A 23,632-nucleotide genomic window follows, 5' to 3' on the forward strand; every position below is an offset into this window, starting at 1 on the left:
TTAATCGACAATCACCAGAATCTGCTGGGGTCAGTAATCAACAATCAGTAGAATCTGCTGGGGTCAGTAATCGACAATCAGTAGAATCTGCTGGGGTAAGTAATCGACAATCACCAGAATCTGCTGGGGTCAGTAATCGACAATCACCAGAATCTGCTGGGCTCAGTAATCGACAATCAGTAGAATTTGCTGGGGTCAGTAATTGACAATCAGTAGAATCTGCTGGGGTCAGCAATCGACAATCAGCAGAATCTGCTGGGGTCAGCAATCGACAATCAGCAGAATCTGCTGGGGTCAACAATCGACAATCACCAGAATCTGCTGGGGTCAGTAATTGACAATCACCAGAATCTGCTAGGGTCAGCAATCGACAATCAGTAGAATTTGCTGGGCTCAGTAATCGACAATCACCAGAATCTGCTGGGGGTCAGTAATCGACAATCAGTAGAATCTGCTGGGGTCATTAATCGACAATCAGCAGAATCTGCTGGGCTCAGTAATCGACAATCAGCAGAATTTGCTGGGGTCAGCAATCGACAATCAGCAGAATCTGCTGGGGTCAGTAATTGACAATCAGTAGAATCTGCTGGGGTCAGTAATTGACAATCAGTAGAATCTGCTGGGGTCAGCAATCGACAATCAGCAGAATCTGCTGGGGTCAGCAATCGACAATCACCAGAATCTGCTGGGGTCAGTAATTGACAATCACCAGAATCTGCTGGGCTCAGCAATCGACAATCAGCAGAATCTGCTGGGCTCAGTAATTAGTAGAATCTCCTTGGTTCAGCTGTTGTCCCTATCAGTTTTCCTCCACTCCCCGTGTGTGACAATCGCTACATATGTTAGTTTCTGTGTTCTTGCCCTGAGGGCATTAACTCCTTAGTGGGGCATGGTTTCACTGGTTTCAAATGCCCTCCAGTACATTGCTGAAGTGGCCACTATTCATGTGTAAGCTTTGATGGGTGAGTGCTGGAAGGGTTATGTGACCACATGGGGCATCACTACCGAACCTGCTCCTGCCTTTATCCAACGTCCACATGCATACCCTTCCAGCAGGGATCTCTGGATAATCATCAGGAGTTGGATCTCCTCCTCTCCCACCCAGTGGTGCTGAGTCCAATTGTAGCATCTCCAATGCTGCCCTAGCTGAGATCAGAAACTCAACACAGACCCTGAATTGAACTTGGTCTTGTTCTCCAAGGCCATTGTCATTCCCTCCCCCTTCACCAAGAGCATCCCTGAGGAATTTGCCACACCATTAGTTAGGCGGTACAGTGTGGAATCCATTTTCTCCCATCCTGTACTGATTGGCTCAACTCCTCATTGGGTTAAGTTGCTGTATCATTGTTTGAGCTACCTGAGATCGATCACCAGCACTTCTTAGAATCAGATAGTTAAAATCACCAGAATCTGCTCACATTGAGTGCGTGCAATTACCAGTTTCTGGTAAGTATACACAATTTCCAAAATTTGCATGTGTCAGAAATCAACAAATTTCAAGAATTGGTTAAGATGAGATATCAACAGTTCCAGATTTGACGTCTACAGCCTCCACAATCTGTACTTATCTACAGTCCCAGAAACTACTATTCCAAGTCAGAACAAACACTGGTATCTGTTGGTCCAGCTTTAATTTGGTTCACTCTGAAATCTGGCTTCTTTAATGTTTTTTTTCTTCTCCTGAACAAAATGCTATGATTCCCTTGAAAAGCGCCTCCCTGCTGTTGATCACTATTTGGGCTCGGCAATCCCATGTGAACCTGGCAGGAGAGGGATTGTCCGGGTGACCGAGTAGGATTACAATCTAGCAGGCTCCCTCTGTCCACATCCCCTTAATTCCCAGGTATTTAATTAATACCTAACATGCTGGCTTTATATCAGCCATTGTCCCAATCATCAATTAACATTCATTACTTTTGCCTCCAGCAATTAATTATAAGCGAAGAGCTGGTAGTGTGCTGAAAGAAAGCATTATGTGGGGTTTAGTGGTTGGACTTTGCAGGGAAGTAAAGGCGAACAGAGGCTGTGGTTCAGTTAAAAGTAATTATTTCCCCTTGTATGAGCAAAGCTTCACAGAACTAACTGTCTTTTAGTCTCTGTACAAAGAGGACACCTTAGACAGCTATTACTGAGACCCTTGGTGGCAAGAAGCCATGGAGAAGGAGATTACAGGAGTTACAGGACCTGTAACTGGCAAACAAATGAGGGCAACTGCCAAGGATTTCGCCATTAACCCCTTCCAGTGACAACATGCATCTGTTTGCATAAGCACGACCAGAATACTGGAGACCTGAGCACATTCAGGCGATAAAGCTGTGTCACAGGTTATAGTAGTTGATTTTTAAAAATTCCTTCTCATGATGTGGGTATCACTGGCAAGGCTGGCATTTTATTGCCCGTCCCTAGTTATCCTGATAAGGTTGATGGTGGATCTTCTTCTTGAACCAATGCAACTGAGTGGCTTGCTAGGCCACTTCAGAGGGCAGGTAAGAAACAACCACGTTGGTGTGGAACTGAAATCACATGTTGGCCAGAGCAGGTAAGGACGGCAGGTTTCCTTCCCTAAAGGGTAAGAGAGAACCAATGGGCTTTTACAATCCAACAGCTTCATGGATTGCAAACTGATACCAGCATTTTTTTTAAATTTCCAAATTTTTTTATAAAACTGAATTCAAATTTTCAAACTGCCATAGTGGAATTTGAACTCATGTTAGGCCAGGCCTCTAGTTGCTAGTGCATCAACATAACTACTACACTACCATACCAGATGATAGGGCTTTTTTTTAAAAAAGGCAAATTGTATTTAATTAACTTGATCAAGTTTTTTGATGAGGTAACAGAGAGTATTGATGAGGGCAATGCGGTTGATGTCATGTATATTGACTTCCAAAAAGTATTTGATAAAAGTGCCACATGACAGGCTTGTCAGCAAAGTTGAAGCCCATGGAATAAAAGGAGCAGTGGCAGCATGGATACGAAATTGGCTAAGTGGCAGGAAACAGAGAGTAGTGGTGAACGGTTGTTTTTCAGACTGAAGGAAGCTATACAGTGGTCCCCCAGTGGTCATTACTAGGACCACTGCTTTTCTTGATATATATTAATGAATTGGACTTGGGTGTACAGGGCACAATTTCAAAATTTGCAGATGACACAAAATTTGGAAGTGTAGTGAACAGTGAGGAGGATAGTGATAGATTTCAAGAAGACATAGACAGGCTGGTGGAATGGGCAGACATGTGGCAGAGAAGTGCAAAGTGATACAATCTGGTAGGAAGAATGAGGAGAGGCAATATAAACTAAAGGGTACAATTCTAAAGGGGGTGCAGGAACAGAGAGACCTGGGGATATATGTGCGCAAATCACTGAAGGTGGCGGGGCAGGTTGAGAAAGTGGTTAAAAAAGCATATGGGATCCTGGGCTTTATAAATAGAGGCATAGAGTACAAAAGCAAGGAAGTTATGATGAACCTTTATTAAACACTGGTTCGGCCATAACTGGAGTATTGTGTCCAATTCTGGGCACCGCACTTTAGGAAGGATGTGAAGGCCTTAGAGATGGTGCAGAAAAGATTTACTAGAATGGTTCCAGAGATGAGGGACTTCAGTTATCTGGATAGACTGGAGAAGCTGGGTTGTTCTCCTTAAAGCAGAGAAGGTTGAGGAGAGATTTGATAGAGGTGTTCAAAATCATGAAGGGTCTAGACAGAGTAGATAGAGAGAAACTGTTCCCATTGGCAGAAGAGCCGAGAACCAGAGGACACAGATTTAAGGTAATTGGCAAAAGAACCAAAGGCGATGTGTAAAACTTTTTTACGCAGCAAATATTTATGATCAGCACTGCCTGAGGGGGTGGTGGAGGCAGATTCAATTGTGGCTTTCAAAAGGGAATTGGATAAGTGCTTGAAAAAAAAAAAATTGCAGGGCTACGGGGAAAGGGCGGGTGAGTGGGACTAGCTGGATTGCTCTTGCAGAGGGCCGGCGCGGGCTCGATGGGCTGAATGGCCTCCTTCTGTGCTGTAACCATTCTGTGATTCTAGCCATTGATTCTAAGTAGAGGAGATCTGACAGGGAGCATTGATTTATCAGCGATCATCATTGAATGGTGTTAAGTTGAATCACTCATGACTGTGACAGGATTGAGTAAGTTTGGTGATGACTTGCTTGGTGGTTTATTTCCCAATAACCACAGTTCTTTGTCACATATCAAATTTATATGACACATTCTGGAAATCAACATGTTTTTCTCCAACTTTCTCACTCTAGCTCCTAAAGGCACCTAAACAGGGAGGGGTTCAGTTCCACAGCTCCCAGCCACCTTCCAGTACATCACCCGTGTGGGCATACTTCATTTGTGAGTCTTTGTACTAATGTTTAGACCACAAGTGCCAAGCCCCTTCCTGTCCTCAGCCCACATCCATATCAAGACACTTTCAGGGTGGAGTCACTGGATGTCAATCAGGAGCAGAAACCCAAGCTAATTTTTTCTCTCCCCAGCCCCAGCTTACCCAAGACCAATTTTAGCCCTCCACTTGCCATCTTAACTGAGATCAGCTAACTCAGCACAGACCAGGGACTGAGCCTAGAACCTTCCTGATCCACATTGCTCAGTACCAGAACAAATGGTGTATTTACCCGTTGTTCACACTTACTACGATTGTGGAAGTGCACAGTGCAATGCATTGTGCTAGTTGTCCTTGGCTTCATTAGAAGTGACTGTTAAAAGGTCACAGGTTCAATTTCTGGTCTGTTGAGTATAGCTGGTCTCCAGCTAGACAGCAGATGGTTGGTATAATTGACCTCAGTGTCCTTGGGCCAAAGAGGGAAGAAAATCAGCCGGGGTTTCCATTCCTGATCATTGTCCAGTGACCACGTCGGGAAAGTGTTTCTGTGGGGACAGGGTCTGGCTCAGCTGTAATGCCTTCCATGGTTGCATTAACCTGTCAACACTCACTGTGTCAGCTCACACATGAAGTGTAATGAGATATGGGAGGGCTGCTGGAATCAGTGGGAACGTACTGCAACGGCAGTCAGTGCCTTCAAGAAAAGAGGAGAAAAGGGAGAAAACAGGGAAAAAATTACATATTTAAAGTTTCAGAAATCCAGGGTCTCCCTGAACACGACCCTTTCAATAATAGGCAAATATCAATGAATCGCTGTGTATGGTCCTTTAGTTCTTATTCCACATGTATGGCTCATTCGTAAAAGGGTCTACATCACTCATGCATTACTGAGCAAAGTTCATCAATTTAGTTAATATACCAACAACAACTTGCATTTACACAACGCCTTTAATGTAGAAAAACTTCCCAAGGTGCTTCACAGGAATGTAATCAGATAAAAATTGACACCAAGCCAAAGAAGGAGACATTAGGTCAGGTGACCAAGTGTTTGGTCAAAGAGGTAGGTTTTAAGCAGCGTCTTAAAAGAGGAGAGGTGGCGAGGTGGAGAGATTTGGGGAGGAAATTCCAGAGCTTCGGGCCTAGACAGCTGAAGGTACAGCCGCCAATGGTGGAGCAAAGGAAGTGGGGGATGCTCACGAGGCCAGAATTGGAGGAACGCAGAGTTCTCGGAGGGTTGTAGGGCTGGAGGAGGTTACGGAGATAGGGAGGGGCCAGTCCATGAAAGGATTTGAACACAAGGAGAGTGCCAAAGTACAGCCTCCACATTGGTTGCAGTGGTCCTGCCAATATACAATAACATTACATGAAGCAATAAAATAGCATGTGTTGGGAGGTCTGATGGAAATGCAAATCCAGTCTCCCAAATACTAAACTACACATAGTGACTCCACTGGTTCCCAGAGTCTTTGCAAAGATCCAATGACTCCAGCTGGAACTGCACATGAGTGAACAGGGTGATGCTTTTCATGGTCAACTAAACCTGACAACACTCATCATCCATCTCACTGATGAAGAATGGTCACTTAGCGAGGTATTGTACCAGGTGGCTGTGGGTGTAATGTTCCGATTGCAGCCACTAATGTTTTGACAATTCAATACCAGCTCCATTTTGTGTTTAGGGTTCTTTCTGTTCCCTTTCCCGCAGCCTGTGTTACTGCCGCAAACACATTTGCAAAATATTCTAGTGGAAAAATGGCACAAAATGGGAGACAGCTGGTGAAAATGTCCCGCTGTAAATACAAAAAAACACGAAAAAGCCAGCAAACATTCTGAGATATGAGCCCAAAGAGGCTTTGAATCTGAGGTACAGACCTAGGCTGCCATCTGCTGGGAGTTGTCATAACTACTAGTGCCTCATGTACCCGTAAAAACTCGGTCTTTCAAATAGCACAGCTCCTTTTCAATTAATTTTCCTCTCCATTTGTCTTCCCTTACCTCCTTTCTTGAAAGTAGTGAGTCAGGTTAAGCCACAGCTCCACTGGGCATTAGCAGCTCTCCAGGACTTTGTTGAACTGGCCATTCTATATGGACAAGCCTAGTTGACCCAAGTAGAAGTCACTGGCTTGTGATCAGAAGCTGGAAACAGGGTTGATCCTTCCATTCCTTAGCCCAGGTAAACTAAGGCCAATTCCAGTCCTTGCACTGCTGCCCAGCTGAGACGAGCTAACCCAGCACAGACCAGAAGTCGAACCTGTAACCTCCCTAATCACTACCTCACCACACCATGCGACATCCTCCAGCCAGGTAGAAGGTTAAAATCAGACAGGATTCCCAATGCTGATCACTATCCTGTGATCCCTTCTAAAAGGGATAAGTACCGTACATGGATCAGGATCATCCGTGATGCCCCCACGTCAAAAGCTTGCTAACGCTCAATGTCTGGAATTAGACAGGAAGAATGGGCATTTGGGTGAGATACCAGGGGGCTTCCTGCAGAACCGCACCTCAACATGTGTCACTCCAGGAGAAAAGGAAAGTAAATTGTTAAAGAAAGGAAAGCCATCTAACCATTAATAACAACCTGACTTTCACAGGACTTCAGAGACCCATCAAAAGATGAGGGAGTACAGGAAGTCTACATCCAGTGATATAAGGCACTGAGCTGACCACCGTGACTCAGTTCATCCATAGGGGAAGTGCACTGTCTAAATGTGCTGTCTAACTAGATAAAGAAGCATGCCCACATATCAGGAAAGTGCAATAATCACACGGCCATCTACATGAACCGGAGTACAGTCAGCGTGGTGTTACCTTGAAGAGTAAGCTGAAGGTCGGTAGTGCAGTAGCACTCACAGCTCTTGTATGGCTGTGGGGCAGGAATGTGCTACTGGCTCCATGTGAAGAAATTTGTCTCGACAAATTGTATTTGCCCCACTTGCTATTGACACTACGCCTCAAAGGGCAAAGCAAGATCACCAATGTGGATGTTGTGAGCTAGTGCAACTGGTGTGACATCCTGTGAGTTGAGCAAGAAACAATACAACACATAAACTGTACAACGTCTGCAACATGACTAACTTCGACCAGAGCATCCTACACTGTCAGCAGGGAAGGTCCACACTTCCAAACATTTTGGAGGACCTAAGATACTTCTGACGATCCAGTCACCATCAACACAAGGCAAACTAGATAAGCATGGCCTTGGTGACCCATCTCCCAGTTAGGACTTTATCACAGAGATTAGGGACCAGTCTGCCATTAAGTTTCTGAATTTTCTTTCGTAGAATTACATTGAATTTTACAACACAGAAACAGGCTGTTCAGCCCAACGGGTCTAAGCTGGTGTTTATGCTCCACAAGAGCCTCCTTCCACTTCACTTCATCTAACCCTTTTAACATAACCTTCTATTCCTTTCTCCCTCATGTACTTATCTAGCTTCCTCTTAAATGCATCTATGCTATTCACCTCAACTACTCCATGTGGTAGTGAGTTCCCCATTCTCACTACTCTCTGAGTAAAGAAGTTTTTCCTGAATTTCTTATTTGATTTGTTAGTGACTATCTTATATTTATGGCCCCTAGTTTTGGACTCCCCACAAGTGGAAACATCTTCTCTGCTTCTACCCTATTGAACCCTTTCATAATTTTAAAGACCTCTAGCAGGTCACTTCTCAGTCTCCTCTTTTCTAGGGAAAAGAGCCCCAGCCTGTTCAGCCTTTCCTGATAGTTGTACCCTCTCAGTTCTGGCATCATCCTTGTAAATCTTTTTTGCACTTTCTCCAGTGCTTCTACGTCCTTATCAAATTAAAAATAATTGTTGTAAAACGGATAATACAACAACAACAACTCGCATTTATATAGCACCTTTAACATAGTAAAACATTCCAAGGCGCTTCACAGGAGCGTTATCAATCAAAATTTGACACCTAGCCACATAAGGAGATATTAGGACAGGGCTTGGTCAACGAGGTAAGAGTCAAGGAGCGTCTTAAAGGAGGCGAGAAGTAGAGAGGCAGACAGGTTTAGGGAGGGATAAAGCAAAACTACAGTATGGTCTAATTATAAACCTATGTACCATAGATCATGACATGTTTTTGTTTTTTATTAGGCGGGTCCACTTGTTTCAATTTCATCCTCTCGTTTGTATTTGCACAATCATCGTATGTTGTATATCAAACGCTGACATTAAATATTCTTGGAAATGTCTTGCATTATTTATTACTGCTAACCAACATGCAGTTTGCACGCTCAGAAATTTTTCTGTCATACCTCTGAAATTACAGCAAAATACCGACTCTGAAAATAAAATGAAGCATTTATGGAAACGGGGTTGCATTACCATTATGATACAGCTGGTGGTGCCAGAGAAGATGACTTCTAGTAGCTCAGCAGTGCCATTGGCAGGAATCAAGAGGTACTGTAGCTGCTTAGGAGATCTATTATAAACACAGAAAATCGCATCAAGGAGTCTCAATGAACTTCGAGCCCTGCACCGCGAGAAAAAAAAATGACTGAACAAGCAGAAAGCCAGTCAAATTCACTTAAATATAATTATTCAATGCTAGCATCCGAAAAGCTCAGGATTTTATCCAACAAATTCAAGATAAAGTATGAAACCACTGCTGAACTGGAAAATAAAAGAAAACAAAGAAATACTTGCATTTACTTTGCCTTTCATGACCTCATGACATCCCAAAGCACATTACAACCAATTAAGTATTTTTGAAGTGTTGTAATGTAGGAAACGCGGCAGCCAATTTGCGCACAGCAAGATCCCACGAACAACAATATGATAATGACCAGATAATCTGTTTTAATAATATTGGTCAGGACACTGGGGAGAACTCCCCTGCTCTTCTTCAAAATAATGCCATGGGACCTTTTACATCCACCTGGAAGGGCAGACGAGGCCTCAGTTTAATGTGTTATCTGAAGCACAGCACCTCTGACAGTGCAGCACTCCCTCTGTACTGCACTGAAGTGTTAGCCTAGATTTTGTCCTCAAGTCTCTGGAGTGAGGCTTAAACCCACAACCTTCTGCCTTAGAGGCCAGAGTGCTACCACTGAGCCATGGCTGACACGGCATAGCAGTGAACAAGAGAGGTCCACTGGGTCTTTACTGCATTTCTTGCTGTTTAAAAGGTTTGTGAGTGATGCGGATAACTGGAATAATAAATGGATTCCAATGTGGATAAATACAAGGTGCTACACATTGGGAAAAGGAATATGAAATGTTCCAACATGCAGTACCTTGGAAGAGTTGTCTGCTAGCAAAATTTGGAAAAGAAAATGGTTTTGAGAGTGATTTGATGATGGAATTACTTAAGGAGGGATTTTATTATTGAGAATCGCCGACAGTCAGTCAGAGTTTCCACTTCTCCCAAATCCATGCCCATCTTCCCTGCAACTCCATGTTTGAACCTCTCCAATCAGGTTTCCACCCCTACCACAGCACTGAAACAGTGCTAATCAAAGTCACAAATAACATCTTTTGTTACTGTGACCGTGGTGCATTATCCCTCCTCATCCTCTTGACCTCTCTGTAGCCTTTGACATGGTCGACCACACCATCCTCCTCCAACTCTTCTCCTCCATTGTTTAGCTCTGTAGAACTATCCTAACTTGGTACCATTCATATCTATCTGACAGTAGCCAGAATATCTCCAGCAATGGTTTCTTTTCCCACCCCTGCTCCGTTACCTCCGGAATTCCCCAAAAATCTATCCTTGGCCCCCTCCTCTTCCTCATGAACATGCTGCCATGTGGCGACATCATCTGCAGACTTAGAGTCAGCTTCCACGTGTACGCTGATGATTCCCAGCTCTACCACATCACCACCTGTCTCGACCCTTCCACTGTCTCTGTGTTATCAGGCTGCTTGTCCGACATCCATTCTCAGATGAGCCGTAATTTCCTCCAGCTAAACATTGGTAAGACCCTCACCGCAAGCTCCATCCCTCTGCCTGGCCACTGTCTCAGCCTGAAACGGACTGTTTGCAATCTTAGCATCATATTCGACCCCAAGCTGAGCTTTCAACCCCATATCCTCCCAATCCCAAAGACTGCCTACTTTCACCTTCATAACATCACTCGCCTACACCCCTGCCTTAGTCCACATGCTGCTGAAACCCTCATCCATTCCTTTGGCACCTCCAGACTCGACTATTCCAATACCCTCCTGGACGATCTCCCACCCTCCACCCTCAGTGAACTCCAGCTCATCCAAAGCTCTGCTGTCCCACACCAAGTACCTCTTGCCCATCGCCCCTGTGCTTGCTGACCCACATTGGCTCCCAGTCCCCCAACGCCTCAAATTTAAAATTCTAATCCTCATGTTAAAATCCCTTCATGCCCACTTCCAGAGGCAAAGGACCACCAGCTGCACTTGGAGTCAGGCTCACCTATATGATTCTGGCCATGGGCGGTCTTGAGTTTTCAACCCACCCCTATAAACCGGCAACACATTTTTGACACGCTTCCCCCAACGTCAGGGTTTGCAGCTTGAGTTGCTCCATTGTGGCTGAATCCACAAGCAATATAAATAGGGCAGATTTGGCACCCAGGGAACAGAATTGAAATTGGTTCCATAAAGTAATGCACTATTAAAGAGACAGAAGGAGAAACTGTTTCCATTGGCAGTTGGGCTGTAACCAGAGATTACAGATTTATGATCATTGACAAAAGAACCGGGGGGGGGGGGCGGGGAGATGAGGAGAATTGTTTTTACGCATCAAGTTGTTATGATCTGGAATGCACTGCCTGAAAGGGTGGTGGAAGCAGATTCAATAGTAACTTTCAAAAAGGATCTGGATATATACCTGAAAATTAAATAGTTGCAGGGTTATGGGGAAAGAGCAGGGGAGTGGGACTAATTGGATAGCTCTTTCAAAGAGCTGGCACAGGCATGATGGGCTGAATGGCCACTTTCTGTGCTGTAAGATTCTATGATAAGGGACAAAAGACGGGGGCGGGGGGGAGTGTTTGATCAAGGTACTAACACAAGAATGACACCAAATGTGAAGCCTCAGGAATTGCAGAGAAGTAATGAAGTGTAAATTGATAACCCAGCAGAATTATAAGTGAATGGAGGAGAAAGCTTAGAGCAGGATCCCTGGGTCAGTACTTGGATCACTACTTTTATCACTATCTGCATACAGTGCCCAGACAAGAAGATTTAAAGTGGAATTTCTAATTTTCTTGATGACATAAAGCTTCTTTGAGATGCTAAGTATGTATAAGAGGCTGATTATAATTCAAAGGCACTGAAGAGGCTCAGCAGTCAGGCTGATGCTTGGTAAATGGCATTTAATGTGGATAAGTGCATGGGAATGCAAATCGCTGGAAATAACATTAACTGGAATTACGAGGTGAGTGGCTGAGTGAGGAGGAGGAGGAAAAGGCACCCTGACTTGACTATTTACTGGTGATGGACTGGGGTTGACAATTGTAAACAATTTTACAACACCAAGTTATAGTCCAGCAATTTTATTTTAAATTCACAAGCTTTCGGAGATTTTCTCCTTCCTCAGGTAAATGTTTCGTCATGATGTGGAGATGCCGGTGATGGACTGGGGTTGACAATTGTAAACAATTTTACAACACCAAGTTATAGTCCAGCAATTTTATTTTAAATTCACAAGCTTTCGGAGATTTTCTCCTTCCTCAGGTAAATGTTTCATTTACCTGAGGAAACATTTACCTGAGGAAGGAGAAAATCTCCGAAAGCTTGTGAATTTAAAATAAAATTGCTGGACTATAACTTGGTGTTGTAAAATTGTTTACAATTGACTATTTACTGACATGTCTCCACTGTGTTAAATCTCCTGAAGCTCTAAAGACACTTTTATACTGGTGCTCGTTCAGTTTGGATTCCCAGAGATCCACATCCATGTGTTTCCTCTACACGTTTACACTATTAAACCTGGTACCTTGATCATGGAACAAAGAACCAGACTCAATTTCAGTTTTTTCTTATTTCAGCCGCCTATTTTAATAAACCAGTGAAGGTGACCCTGGGATAACCCAGTGTCACCAGCTGAACTACAGTTCCACAGGTGCCCCCTCTTAACGAGGCACCACCAATATAATTTAGACAGAAAGTCGAGTTAACTAAAGAAACCTGTAATTCTAAATCATAATATTGTTGTTTGTGATAATTAGGTACTCTATACCTTGCTGTGGAAGGTTAGACCTGCTGTGTATTTTCAGCATTTCCTGTTCTTATTTCAGATCTAGTTTCTTTTAACCTGAAGATACTTGCCAGAGGGCTTGTTTCACTTGTGCAATAGCCATTCTATTCAGCAGTTGCATATCCGATATATTTTTTCAGTTTCCTCCCTCCTTTCCTGAAGACAGATGTAAGGAATCTTACAACACCAGGTTATAGTCCAACGGTTTTATTTGAAAATCACAAGCTTTTGGAGGCTTTCTCCTTAGCCTCCGAAAGCTTGTGATTTTCAAATAAAACTGTTGGGCTATAACCTGGTGTTGTAAGATTCCTTACATCTGCCCACCCCAGCCCATCACCGGCATCTCCACATCATTCCTGAAGACAATGATTTGTGCTGGAACAGTTCCGCCAACACCAGGAGCTCTCCGATACTTTGCCATTTTAAGGTGCAAGACTGGGCACCAAGCATTGGCAGCCAATTTGATTATGAAAGGCATCACAACTGACTCCAAACCAGGCACTCAGAAAGTTGTCAATGGATCACAATCTGGAATGGAAACCCTGGCTGATTTTTCCCCCTTTCTTTGTTTGAGGACACTAAATGCAATCACCCCTGCTCCAGATAAGATTACCTAGCTCGTCACAGGTCAAGCAATGAACTTGGGTCCTTCCTGGTATATATGGCTGACTGTGACACCAGGTAGTGTAATTATCCACTGAATGTGCTGAATATTTTCCATATTCAGGATTTTTTCCAATTTATACAATTCAGTACTTTTGTGGCAATTGTCTCTTTTCCCATTAAGAACATAGGAACAGGAGGAGGTCATTCAGCCCTTTGAGCCTGTTCCGCCAGGCAACGGGCAGTTGAAAACACTGTCTGTAATCACCAAGCATTGTTCTGTGATTTATAAATGCGAAGGGTTCGAGGATTTCATTTCCACATTCACCTGAGGAAGGAGGAAGCCTCCGAAAGCTTGTGAATTTCAAATAAAATTGCTGGACTATAACTTGGTGTTGTAAAATTGTTTACTACTGTGACTAGGCCCTTCACGATTTTGAATACCTCTATCAAATCTCCTCTTAACCTTCTCTGTTCTAAGGAGAACAGCCTCAACTTCTCCAGTCTATCCACGTAACTAAAGTCCCTCATCCCTGGAATCAGCCTGTTTCCATGTTGTAACTTCTATGATTCTATTGCAGGCAATTGGGACTAGCTTAGTGGTATAAACTGGGCGACATGGACATGTTGGGCCGAAGGGCCTGTTTCCATGTTGTAACTTCTATGATTCTATTCTAGCAAATCTCTTCTACACTCTCTCTTCACATCTTTCCTACAGTGCAGTGCCCAGAACTGGACACAATACTCTAGTTGTGGCCGAACCAGTGTTTTATAAAGGTTCATCATGACTTCCATGCTTTTGTACTCTACACTGCTATTTATAAAGCCCAGGATCCTGTATGCTTTTTTAACCGCTTTCTCAACCTGCCCTGTCACCCCTTCAACAATTTGTTTATATATACTCCTAGATCTCTCTGTTCCAGCACCCCTTTTAGAATTGTGCCCTTTAGTTTATATTGTCTCTCCTCATTCTTCCTACTAAAATGTATCACCTCGCATTTTCTGTGTTAAATTTAATCTGCCATGTGTCCGCCCATGCCACCAGCCTGTCTGTATTCTCTTGAAGTCTATCACTATCCTCCTCACTGTTCACTACACTGCCAAGTTTTGTATCATCTGCAATTTTTGAAATTGTGCCCTGTATGCCCAAGTCCAAGTCATTAATATATATCAAGAAAAGCAGTGGTCTCTGTACTGACCCCTGGGGAACATTACTGTACACCTCTCGCCAGTCTGAAAAACAACCGTTCACTTTACCTAATAAAAATCTATCAATCTCAGTTTTGAAATTTTCAATTGACCTAGTTTCAGTGGCTTTTTGGGGGAAGAGAGTTCCAGATTTCCACTACCCTTTGTGAATGGATTCCTACATGAGAATTGTGAAGATCTTATCTAATAATATCATGAAAATGAATTTCTGGAATTTAACAAATTTCTGAAATAGTCTAAAGGCCCTTTTATATTTGACACTGTTATAATTTGGATCACAGGCGAGCACTGACCATCCAGTATGTTGTTGACCTACAATTCTGCTATTGGGATAATGGAGCTGGTCCTAGTCATGTAAAACTGGGGAATCCACACAGACACCAATCTCATCACCTGAACCATCAGGTACCAGGGGTAAAAGTTCCTCAACTTCGATGCCCACAAAAAAAAGGATATATGATTCTGCTGCTGGGATAAGGGAGCTGCTTTTAGTAATGTAAATGTGGGTAGCTAATCCATAGGTATCCATCGCCCACAAACCAAGCACCAATGTAAAAAATGCCTACAGATTCAGTGCGGACCAGACTCTTATTACAATGATGGGGCTTGACTCCCCGAATTTGCTGGCAGACTGTCAGTGAACTATGGTTCTGTAGTGACCTTCCCCACACAGCCCCAGATCCGATTTAATATTTAATTTCTCTGCTCGATCTCGCTCAGTTTTAAACGTGTTGTAACTTGCTGGAAATGCTCGTCCCATCAAAAGTCCTAAGGTCAACTATTGGCCAACATTTGCAACCAAACTGTGAAGAACCGTTGATTACCTGCAAACAAGCATTCATCACTTTAAACAAATGCACGTCCATTGTGGGCTTTAGACACTTTATTTTATTTGCTAGATATCCAGTGCAGTGCATTGATATATTTCGTAATTCCATTTGAGATGTCACATGACAATACGAGCGAAAACGGGCCGCTCCTGCAATTTATCCTTTGGTCGTTTTACTATTAGGGAATGTGGACCACGAATATTTAAAGTTACTATGTTAGATTATTAGAGCCAATTCAACAGGGCAAGAGCCTTGAGGAACTTGAATGGCCAAGAAAGGGATACAATCATCTGAAACCTGATTTAAATCCAATTTGTTTTTCCTTGACGCCAAAGAAAAATTATTTCGGGTTTTTTTTATCCGAATGAGGCGGTGTTCTTCACTTTTTTAAGGTTGTCGGGTAAATGTTTCTCAATAAACTACAGCAGAAATTATGTTCCCACCATTTGAAATGCACGATTCGGATAATTGCGATTCCCTTGTGCCTTGATTTCTTGATTTCCTTGAACTCTTAAAAACCTTAAAAAATCTTTTTCGGTTCTTCAGATATTTTTTGCTCCTAACTCGTTTTGTTATTTCTGACCCCCAGTTCAATGGTGGCGATTAATATTCAGGAACTCTCCGAGGGGATTTTGAAATTTCAAAAGAGAAATTGCAAGGAAATCGCTCCACAGGTGATCCGATACAATTGCGTGTAAATGGTTATCTCCATAGACTATTAACTTAAATTCATTCTTTAAGGAGTTTAATGAGACAAACCCCAACACATTGAGACTTTAACTTGCTGTCTGATAACAAGAGGCTCACCGTGTATGTTTGTGTATTGATTGTCTGGGTTTCCTGGAAGTGACATAGCGTCTACTATACCTGAAGGCAGGAGAATAATAGGGGGGGGGTGGGGTAGTTGGAATTTACAACCCTTCCCCAGAAAAGCAGCAGTACAACAACACCTTCCCTCCTCGGCTCTCACTAAATAATGGGCAGAGCCACAGAGGTGGATTGCAGAGAAGGGAGTAACCAACAGCATTGAAGGCGACGAGCCTTGGTTGCACTCAATCAGAGTACCAATGATGACTGTGACTGGGGTGATCTTTGTACTATGGGCTGGTGGGAGACTGGATTACATGGACTCAAGCAGGCCTACCTTTAAACCCTCTACTGTGACCCACCACAAGCATTGACTCTGGTGCCTCTGTTGGCCTCCTCAACAACTGCCTCGCCTTAGTCTGTGATACTATCATCCCCACCAGATTCCTGACTATATCCCACTTTATCCCTATTATAGCATCCATCTCTGTAGTCTCAAATCCATCTGCTGGAAACTAGAGTCCATTTGGCTGCCCACCACCAGATCGGGCTGGACCACCTTAAGCAATTCTCCCTCTCTTCAAAAGCACATACTCATATTACTCCAGGGTCAACAAGGAAATTGTATCGGATCACCTGTGGAGCGATTTCCTTGCAATTTCTCTTGGCACCATCACTGATCACCTCCTCTAAACTCCCTTTGCTACATTTTCCATCCTAATTTCATATCCTAGATATGAGGAGATAAGACTTCTTTGTATAAAAATCAGGGCTATTCATTTCATTGCCACTGATCCCTCCTCTTCCCATTCCCACTCGCCATAATCCCCTCCCATACCTTACAATCTGCAGTTTCTCCTCACCTCCTCCCAGTCCTCATTTCCTCCATTAATCCCATCACTTGCTCCCTCAACTGCTTTCAAACCCCACCTGACCACCAAAAACCCCCTTCTCAGCCCCATACTCACTGATATTGTCAACCTATGCTTATCTTCAGCCATTTTCCCCACCCATAATAAAACTGATACCACTACCCTGTTGCCATTCCTGATCCCCTTATCCTGAAAAATTACCACCCTTCAGCCCATCTACCTTTTCTTTCCGTAGAGCTTTGTGTCCGCCTCTCCCATCACTGTAATCTAGTTTCTAGCCAGCCCACACAACTCAAACTGACTTGGTCAAAGTTACCACTGACATCCTGTGTGATTGCAGCTGAAGCTTGATATCCCTCCTTGATCTCGCCACCTGTTTCTGACAATGTTGGCCAATACATTCTCCTCTACCCCAGCTCCTCTGTGGTACTGTCTTGAGATTCCTACCCCTCCCAAGAGAGCCATGCAGCTCCACAAATATTTTCTCCTCTAGTGCCAGGATGCTCATCTCTGGTTCAATCTGTTGTTCCCTTCCTATTATATATATATATATATTTATCCATGAGATTCAGAACCTTGTTATCAGAGGTGAGGGTGGAGGGGCAAGGATTGATGATATTTTTGATTGTAGAGTAAAGGAGCCTGGAGTTATCCTTGCCCACTAGGATGATCATGGAATACTGAACAGTTTTGGCAGAAGAGACCGAGGCATGGCAGAGCTTGGTGCGGTTAAGCCAGATCAGGTGATGGAGGACTATACCAGTCATGCACTAGGCATGAATAAGTTGAATCCTTCAGACTTGAAGGAGTGAAAATGGGGGCTGTACAAGGGGAGGCATCAAGAATGCATGGCAGTGATTGTTTTACTAGGGACAAGGGCATCAATGGTTGAGGTGAGGGAATGGTTGAGCAAGGCAACAGCTGCAGTGATGTCATGTTGAATGGAGTGCAAAGATCAGGGAATGGGGAATTAGTGTGGTTGTAAATGGATTGGGGGAGTGTTCTGTTTCCATGGGTGGACGATGAAAGAAATTGTGCTAAAGATGGTTAAGGGATGTAGGTGATGAGGGAAATGAAGAACTGGTTGGATTTAGCCTTGTTGGTGATTGAGAGCATGGGTGCAGAGAGGCCATGAGAGATGGGGAGGTTAAGGGGTGGTATAGACTATGGGCAGTTTTGGCAGAAGAGACTGAGGCATGGCAGAGCTTGGTGCTGAGCCAATTTTGGATCCAACTTGCCACTTTCCCTTGGATCCCATTGGCTTTTACTTTTCTGACAAGTCTGCCATGTGAGACCTTGTCAAAAGCCTTGCTAAAATCCACGTAGACTACATCAAATGCACTACCCTTATCGACCCTCCTCAAAGAATTCAATCAAGTTAGTCAGACACGACCTTCCTTTAACAAATCCATACTGACTGTCCTTGATTAATCCATGCTTTTCTAAATGACGATTAATATGTCCCTCAAAATTGTTTCCAATAATTTGCTGAGGGGAGATTTAATTGAGGTGTATAAAATTATGAGGGGCCTAGATAGAGTGGATAGGAAAGACCTATTTCCCTTAGCAGAGGGGTCAATAACCAGGGGGCATAGATTTAAAGTAATTGGTAGAAGGATTAAAGGGAAGCTGAGGGAAAAAAATTCACCCAGAGGGTGGTAGGAGTCTGGAACTCACTGCCCAAAAGGGTGGTAGAGGCAGAAACCCTCATTACATTTAAAAGGTACTTGGATATGCACTTGAAGTGCTGTAACCTACAAGGCTACGGACCAAGAGCTGGAAAGTGGGATTAGGCTGGTTAGCTCTTTTTCGGTTAGCACAGACACGATGGGCCGAATGGCCTCCTTTGCTGTAAATTTCTATGATTCCATGGTAGGAGAGTCATGTTGTATCCTGTCTCATTATATTAATGAACCCACCTGAAATAAACTTAACACCTCTGTTAAAATAGTGGATAAAGGAATGTCACATTAAATTCTCTGAGCTTCTAAGCTAGAGCCACAATCCAAATTCCAAACAGGTGCTATTCATTAAATCGTGTTCATTTTAAGACCGTGCACAATATATCACCCCGTACTAGTAAAGGAAGAATAACTCCTGTCAAACGAGGCGCGAATAACGTGGAAACCGACAGCGCTCCTATGAACTGCTGCCTGCTTTGATGTGGAACCCGCGGTTCCCTATCACGTATATAAAACTAACCCCGAGCCTTTTCCATCCCGGACTTGCCATTCGTAAATGGAAGCATTATTGGGAATGAAAGATGTTGTAAACTATCTGAAGAGCTTTAGTTCTTCGCGATATCACAGCGCTAGTGCTGGGTAAAGGTTGCAACCTACTATCTAAAGGAGGTTTAATGTCTCCTCCGAAATGTAAACACGGAACAGCTGGACTTGTTTACCTTTGGATCAGTTCCCCTCATTGGACTCAGTATATCTGGATACAGGGTACAGAAACAATCCTGCTGAAATACTGACATTTATTATAATAAAACTGGTAGTTTGAGATAGTTTAACTCACATTTGGGAAAAGACTCTACAAGTGACCAAGAAAATAAAGCACGTTTCCGGATTGAGGAGGGGATGGGCTGCCTGGGCTATAGGGGTCGGTCACAGTTTCTCTATTTCACTGTTAACTGGCCGGACGCCTGTTTATATGAAAAAGAAAACAGCGAAATTCGACAGTAACTCGACATCAAGAATTCGTTGATGGCAACAGAAATTCCTCTATGCGATGGCTGTCCTATTATATTAACGAATAATGCTTTGGATTGACTTTGTAAGTTCTGTAAGGAACTGGGCTTGCAGTTTAATTATTAATTATGACTATAGTTTCTGGTTTGCAGACAACCAGGTGAAATGATCGTAGATACTGAAAAGAGAAATTCTGGCACCAAACGGTTTAGATTTGGTTAATCCGTTCACTGGCCAAGCAATTACCTAGTCTGAGGTCAGCAGTGTCATCAAATAGCCCGCACCTCCCACTATAGAATTACTTGACAAACGCTGATAGCCTGTCTAAATCCCGGAGTTAAAGGGGTTATAAGTTTTCTACCTGGTCAGCAGACAGAATATCTGGAGGCGGGGGCAGTAACGAACAAGAATTAAATGTGTAGATAGAGAGAGCCCCTGGTATTTTCATGCGATGTAATAATCACCTATTATTTTTAAGAATAGGAGAACGATTGCTGTTCGATTGAGGTTCAAAGATTTAACCCAGTACATTTTGGTATTTGATGTGACTGGGAAGACCGAGATTATCTGGCGGCCAGTAATTCTCAAGTCGTTGCTTTGTTGATTATTAAGCTGTCTGTCTCTCAATAAAATCGAAATTATGTGTGTTTAAATCGGTATTAAAGTTCAATGATTTTATCATCGCTCGTCTCGTTAAACTTGGAGTATATCTGGGTCTAAATATAAGCGGATAAAAATGCCCTAAAAAGCTTTTTTTTATATAAAAGTTAGGAGGAGCCAGGGTGAGGAGTCAAGTAACACAAAAAGAATCTATCTATACCGAAATAAAAACAGAAAATATTCAGCGTCAGGCAGCATCTGTGGAGATAGAAACAAGAGTTAACGATTCTTTGACCGACAATGTCATCAGACTACCTGTGCCCTCTGAAGAAGAGCGCACTTTCAAGACTGAGATCGATAGATTTGTATTAGATAAAAGGTATCAAGAAATATGGAGCTAAAAGGGGGGGGGGGGGGTAAATTGTGTCAAGATACAGGTCAGCTGTGATCTAAGTGAATGGTGGACCAGACTCCAGGGGCTGAATTGCCTACTCCTGTTCCTTATCCCTCTGGCTCCTTGGGTGACATAAGACACAGATCAGCCATGATCTTATCAAGTGGCGGAACAGGCACGAGGGGCTGAATGGCCTACTCCTGTTCCTATGTTCCCCACCCCCCTGTTCCTCTGATGCAGCCCATCTCAAGTGCTCTTTGCCTGCCCTGCTCACAGGGTAGGTCCACGAGGCTCAAGGAAAGGCTGACTTTCAATGGATTTGCTGTGTAGGGAACCCAGAGCCTCACTGCTACCTATCTCTGTCCGGAGTTATACTGCATTCTGTGGTTAAACTCCAACCCAGTATGTGGTGACCTGCTGGAGGGGGTTTTATATGCCGCCAGTGCCCGAGTTATACGGTCATTTTTTAAAAAAAACATTGCTGGGCACAGATCCCTAAGTGGCAGTATAACTAGATCGGCGAGTACGTTTCCAAATAAGAGCTGGGGATCAGTACGGACCTTAATCCTGGAGTGACAAATAACAGACAACAAGGATCCTGATCAATCCGAGATTTATAAGTTAAATCAAATCAATGCACATCTCCATAAAACGGAGAGCCATCCGCCCAGCCAGACACTTACAAGGCGATCAATCTTGTTTAACAAGTTTTCTGTTTTTCTTTATACAAAAATTGAAAAAAGTTAATTAAAGCAAATACTCTTCATAAGATTCTTGAGGGTAAAGTTGGTCAAACGGAAGCCCACAGACGGCCGACATTCTCAGTGGCCCGGGCGCTTATCATTTCCTGGGAGGCCTTTTGTCTCTTCCTCGGTTGATGGGCTGTTCTCAGCGGCTGCCTTGAGGGTCCTGCTCCGGGCTTTGGTCACACCCTGCTCGGCTGGCTCGACTTGCTGATTTTTTTTCTGTGTCCTTCTTCCATTTGATCCGCCTGTTCTGAAACCATACCTTCACCTAAAGTAAAACAAAAGTTTACTAACTTAAATGGGTGACCTTAAGCTGCCAGCTTGTTGTTCAGTCTGCTGGTTATCAGTGGAAATGCTGAACACTTGGCTCTGTGAAGCCGTGTACCTGTAGTACTGTGAGGCCCAGAGCAGCAGCCAAGGCTACCCTCTGAGGGCCGATTATGTAGCGGTGTTTCCTAAACTCCCTCTCCAACACTGCGAGCTGTTCCTGAGTGAACATGGCCCGGAAGCGTTTTAACTTGACATCTTTGGCGGGGATCGGGTGCAGCAGGGCAGGTCGACTGAACCCCCAGTCTGAAAGAGAATTGGCATGAAGTCAGACTCACGGATATCACAGACATCACAACACGTTTGGCCCAATCATTCTGTATTGGTGTTTATCCTGCATTAATACTCCTAATCTCATGACCCCAGCCTTATCCCAAATCCATGATTTCCCTTCCTTTCAACCATCCATCTAACCTATTTATAAATGTTGACATGGTCTCTGCTTCAATCATTAACTCCTGAAGTGCATTCCCTATGATAAAAAGACTTCTCCTGCTCTCTGTCCTAAATCTCTTAAATGTAATCTTATATCCACATCCCCCTCTTTATAATTCCTTAAATCACTGGAAACAGGCTGTTTCTATCTGTTCTGCCCCATCGCGTCATAATTTTAAACACTTTGATTCAATCAGATCACCCCCCCCCCGGTTCTAATGGAAACAGCCCCATCAGGAGAAAGGCTTTAAACAGAAACCAGCAAGAAAGCTTCATTCCCCTTGGAATCGGGTAGTTTGGTCATTGAGGGGCACTGCTCCTCTGTCCCGGGTCCCCGGCGAAGTGAGAGAATCAAGGAACATTCAGGGAGTTAGAGTGGGAGAAAAGGGACGAGCTGGAGAAAAATGGGGAGGGAGAGTGTTTGAGAACACAGACCGACCGACAGAGAGAGACACACACACACAGAAATTTAGGCAGAGACAGTAAGAGACAAAAACAATGGAAGGAAAATAACAGAGGCCATGATGTAATTATCAGAGGTTTTTGCTTTTAACTCATTGCAAAGTCTACACCTGAAAGGTGCCAACAAACTTTTGATCCAATACTACCCAAAATGGACACAGATCAGATTCATGAGAGTCAATAACACCTGGTGTGGGCACAGTCAACACAAAAATGAATTAAATGCACAGAGGCACAGAGACACACACGCGTGCAAATGACCCCAAGGGTTAGCGTGATTACCAAGTACTGAAAAGTCCTTACCTGCCCCGTACATGTCCCATGTCCTGTACCACGGCTGACTATAGTAACCCGGAGCCTGGCAGAGGACGGGGTACCCTGCGGGCACCGGGGCGCACACAGCACCCGGATAAACAGGCACTCGGGGCTCAAGCGGCTGCCAACGGCAGTCACCGCCTTTTAGTGGAGACTTGGAGAGCAGAAACTCAACGGTGAAGGGTCTCTTCTTAGCTGGAGCCTCCTCCTGAGGCTTGGTGCAGGGAGAGGAGCACCGGGCCGGGTAAAAAGCGCAGGGGTCGGGAACGAAAGCTGGGTAATGGGCTCGGTCCGAGAACATCGGCTGCATTTTGGATCCCGGGCGAAGTGTCTTTTGTTGCAGTGACGAGGCGAAGGCCGGATCTGATATGTATGCGTCTGTTTGGGACATTCTTATACTGCACCCCCCCCGCTCCGCTCCAACCTGTGATATGCAAAGTGTCCCGAGGGGTTTTTGTTCTGAGAAGTGGTGGTGAGAATCATTGAAGACACTGACGATGGGGTTAATTGAATAACTTGTTCCAGGTAATTGCTGGGGGCGAATGGTTCATGGTGTCAGTAATGCTGCGCATCCTGTACTAAGCAAACCTCTCGTTAGACACTGAAACGACTAAAAAAATATTAGTTCAGGAGAGATTGAGATGGTTAAAGGGAGATTTAATAGAGGCGTTCAAAATTATGAGGAGTTTTGATGGAGTAAATGGGGAGATACTGTTTGCACTGGCAGGAGGGTCGATAACCTAAGGACACAGATTTAAGACACTTGGGAAAAACAACCAGGGGAGATGAGGAGAAATTTATTTATGCAGAG

General features: G+C 43.8%; 1 protein-coding gene across 1 annotated transcript; it reads right to left on the reverse strand.

The window, feature by feature from the left end:
• Window positions 1–21,244: 21,244 nt before the first annotated feature.
• On the reverse strand, window positions 21,245–23,131 carry LOC137332164 (homeobox protein not2-like). Its single transcript, XM_067995870.1, has 3 exons — window positions 22,810–23,131; window positions 21,668–21,855; window positions 21,245–21,550 (listed from the first exon to the last, which is right to left on the reverse strand). Exons 1-3 carry the CDS (start codon window positions 23,129–23,131, stop codon window positions 21,425–21,427), a joined length of 636 nt encoding a protein of 211 aa, XP_067851971.1. The 3' UTR covers window positions 21,245–21,424.
• Window positions 23,132–23,632: the final 501 nt, after the last annotated feature.

This window comes from Heptranchias perlo, chromosome 14 (assembly GCF_035084215.1).
Source record: "Heptranchias perlo isolate sHepPer1 chromosome 14, sHepPer1.hap1, whole genome shotgun sequence".
Classification (NCBI taxonomy): domain Eukaryota; kingdom Metazoa; phylum Chordata; class Chondrichthyes; order Hexanchiformes; family Hexanchidae; genus Heptranchias; species Heptranchias perlo.

Bases quoted from the DNA above. Each gene is read 5' to 3' on its own strand.
- LOC137332164 (XM_067995870.1), bottom strand. From the start codon at position 23,131: ATGCAGCCGATGTTCTCGGACCGAGCCCATTACCCAGCTTTCGTTCCC. The intron at 21,856-22,809 runs GTAAGGACTTTT...ATTCTCTTTCAG, and splicing joins ATGGGACATGTACGGGGCAG to ACTGGGGGTTCAGTCGACCT. The intron at 21,551-21,667 runs GTACACGGCTTC...GTTTTACTTTAG, and splicing joins TGGGCCTCACAGTACTACAG to GTGAAGGTATGGTTTCAGAA.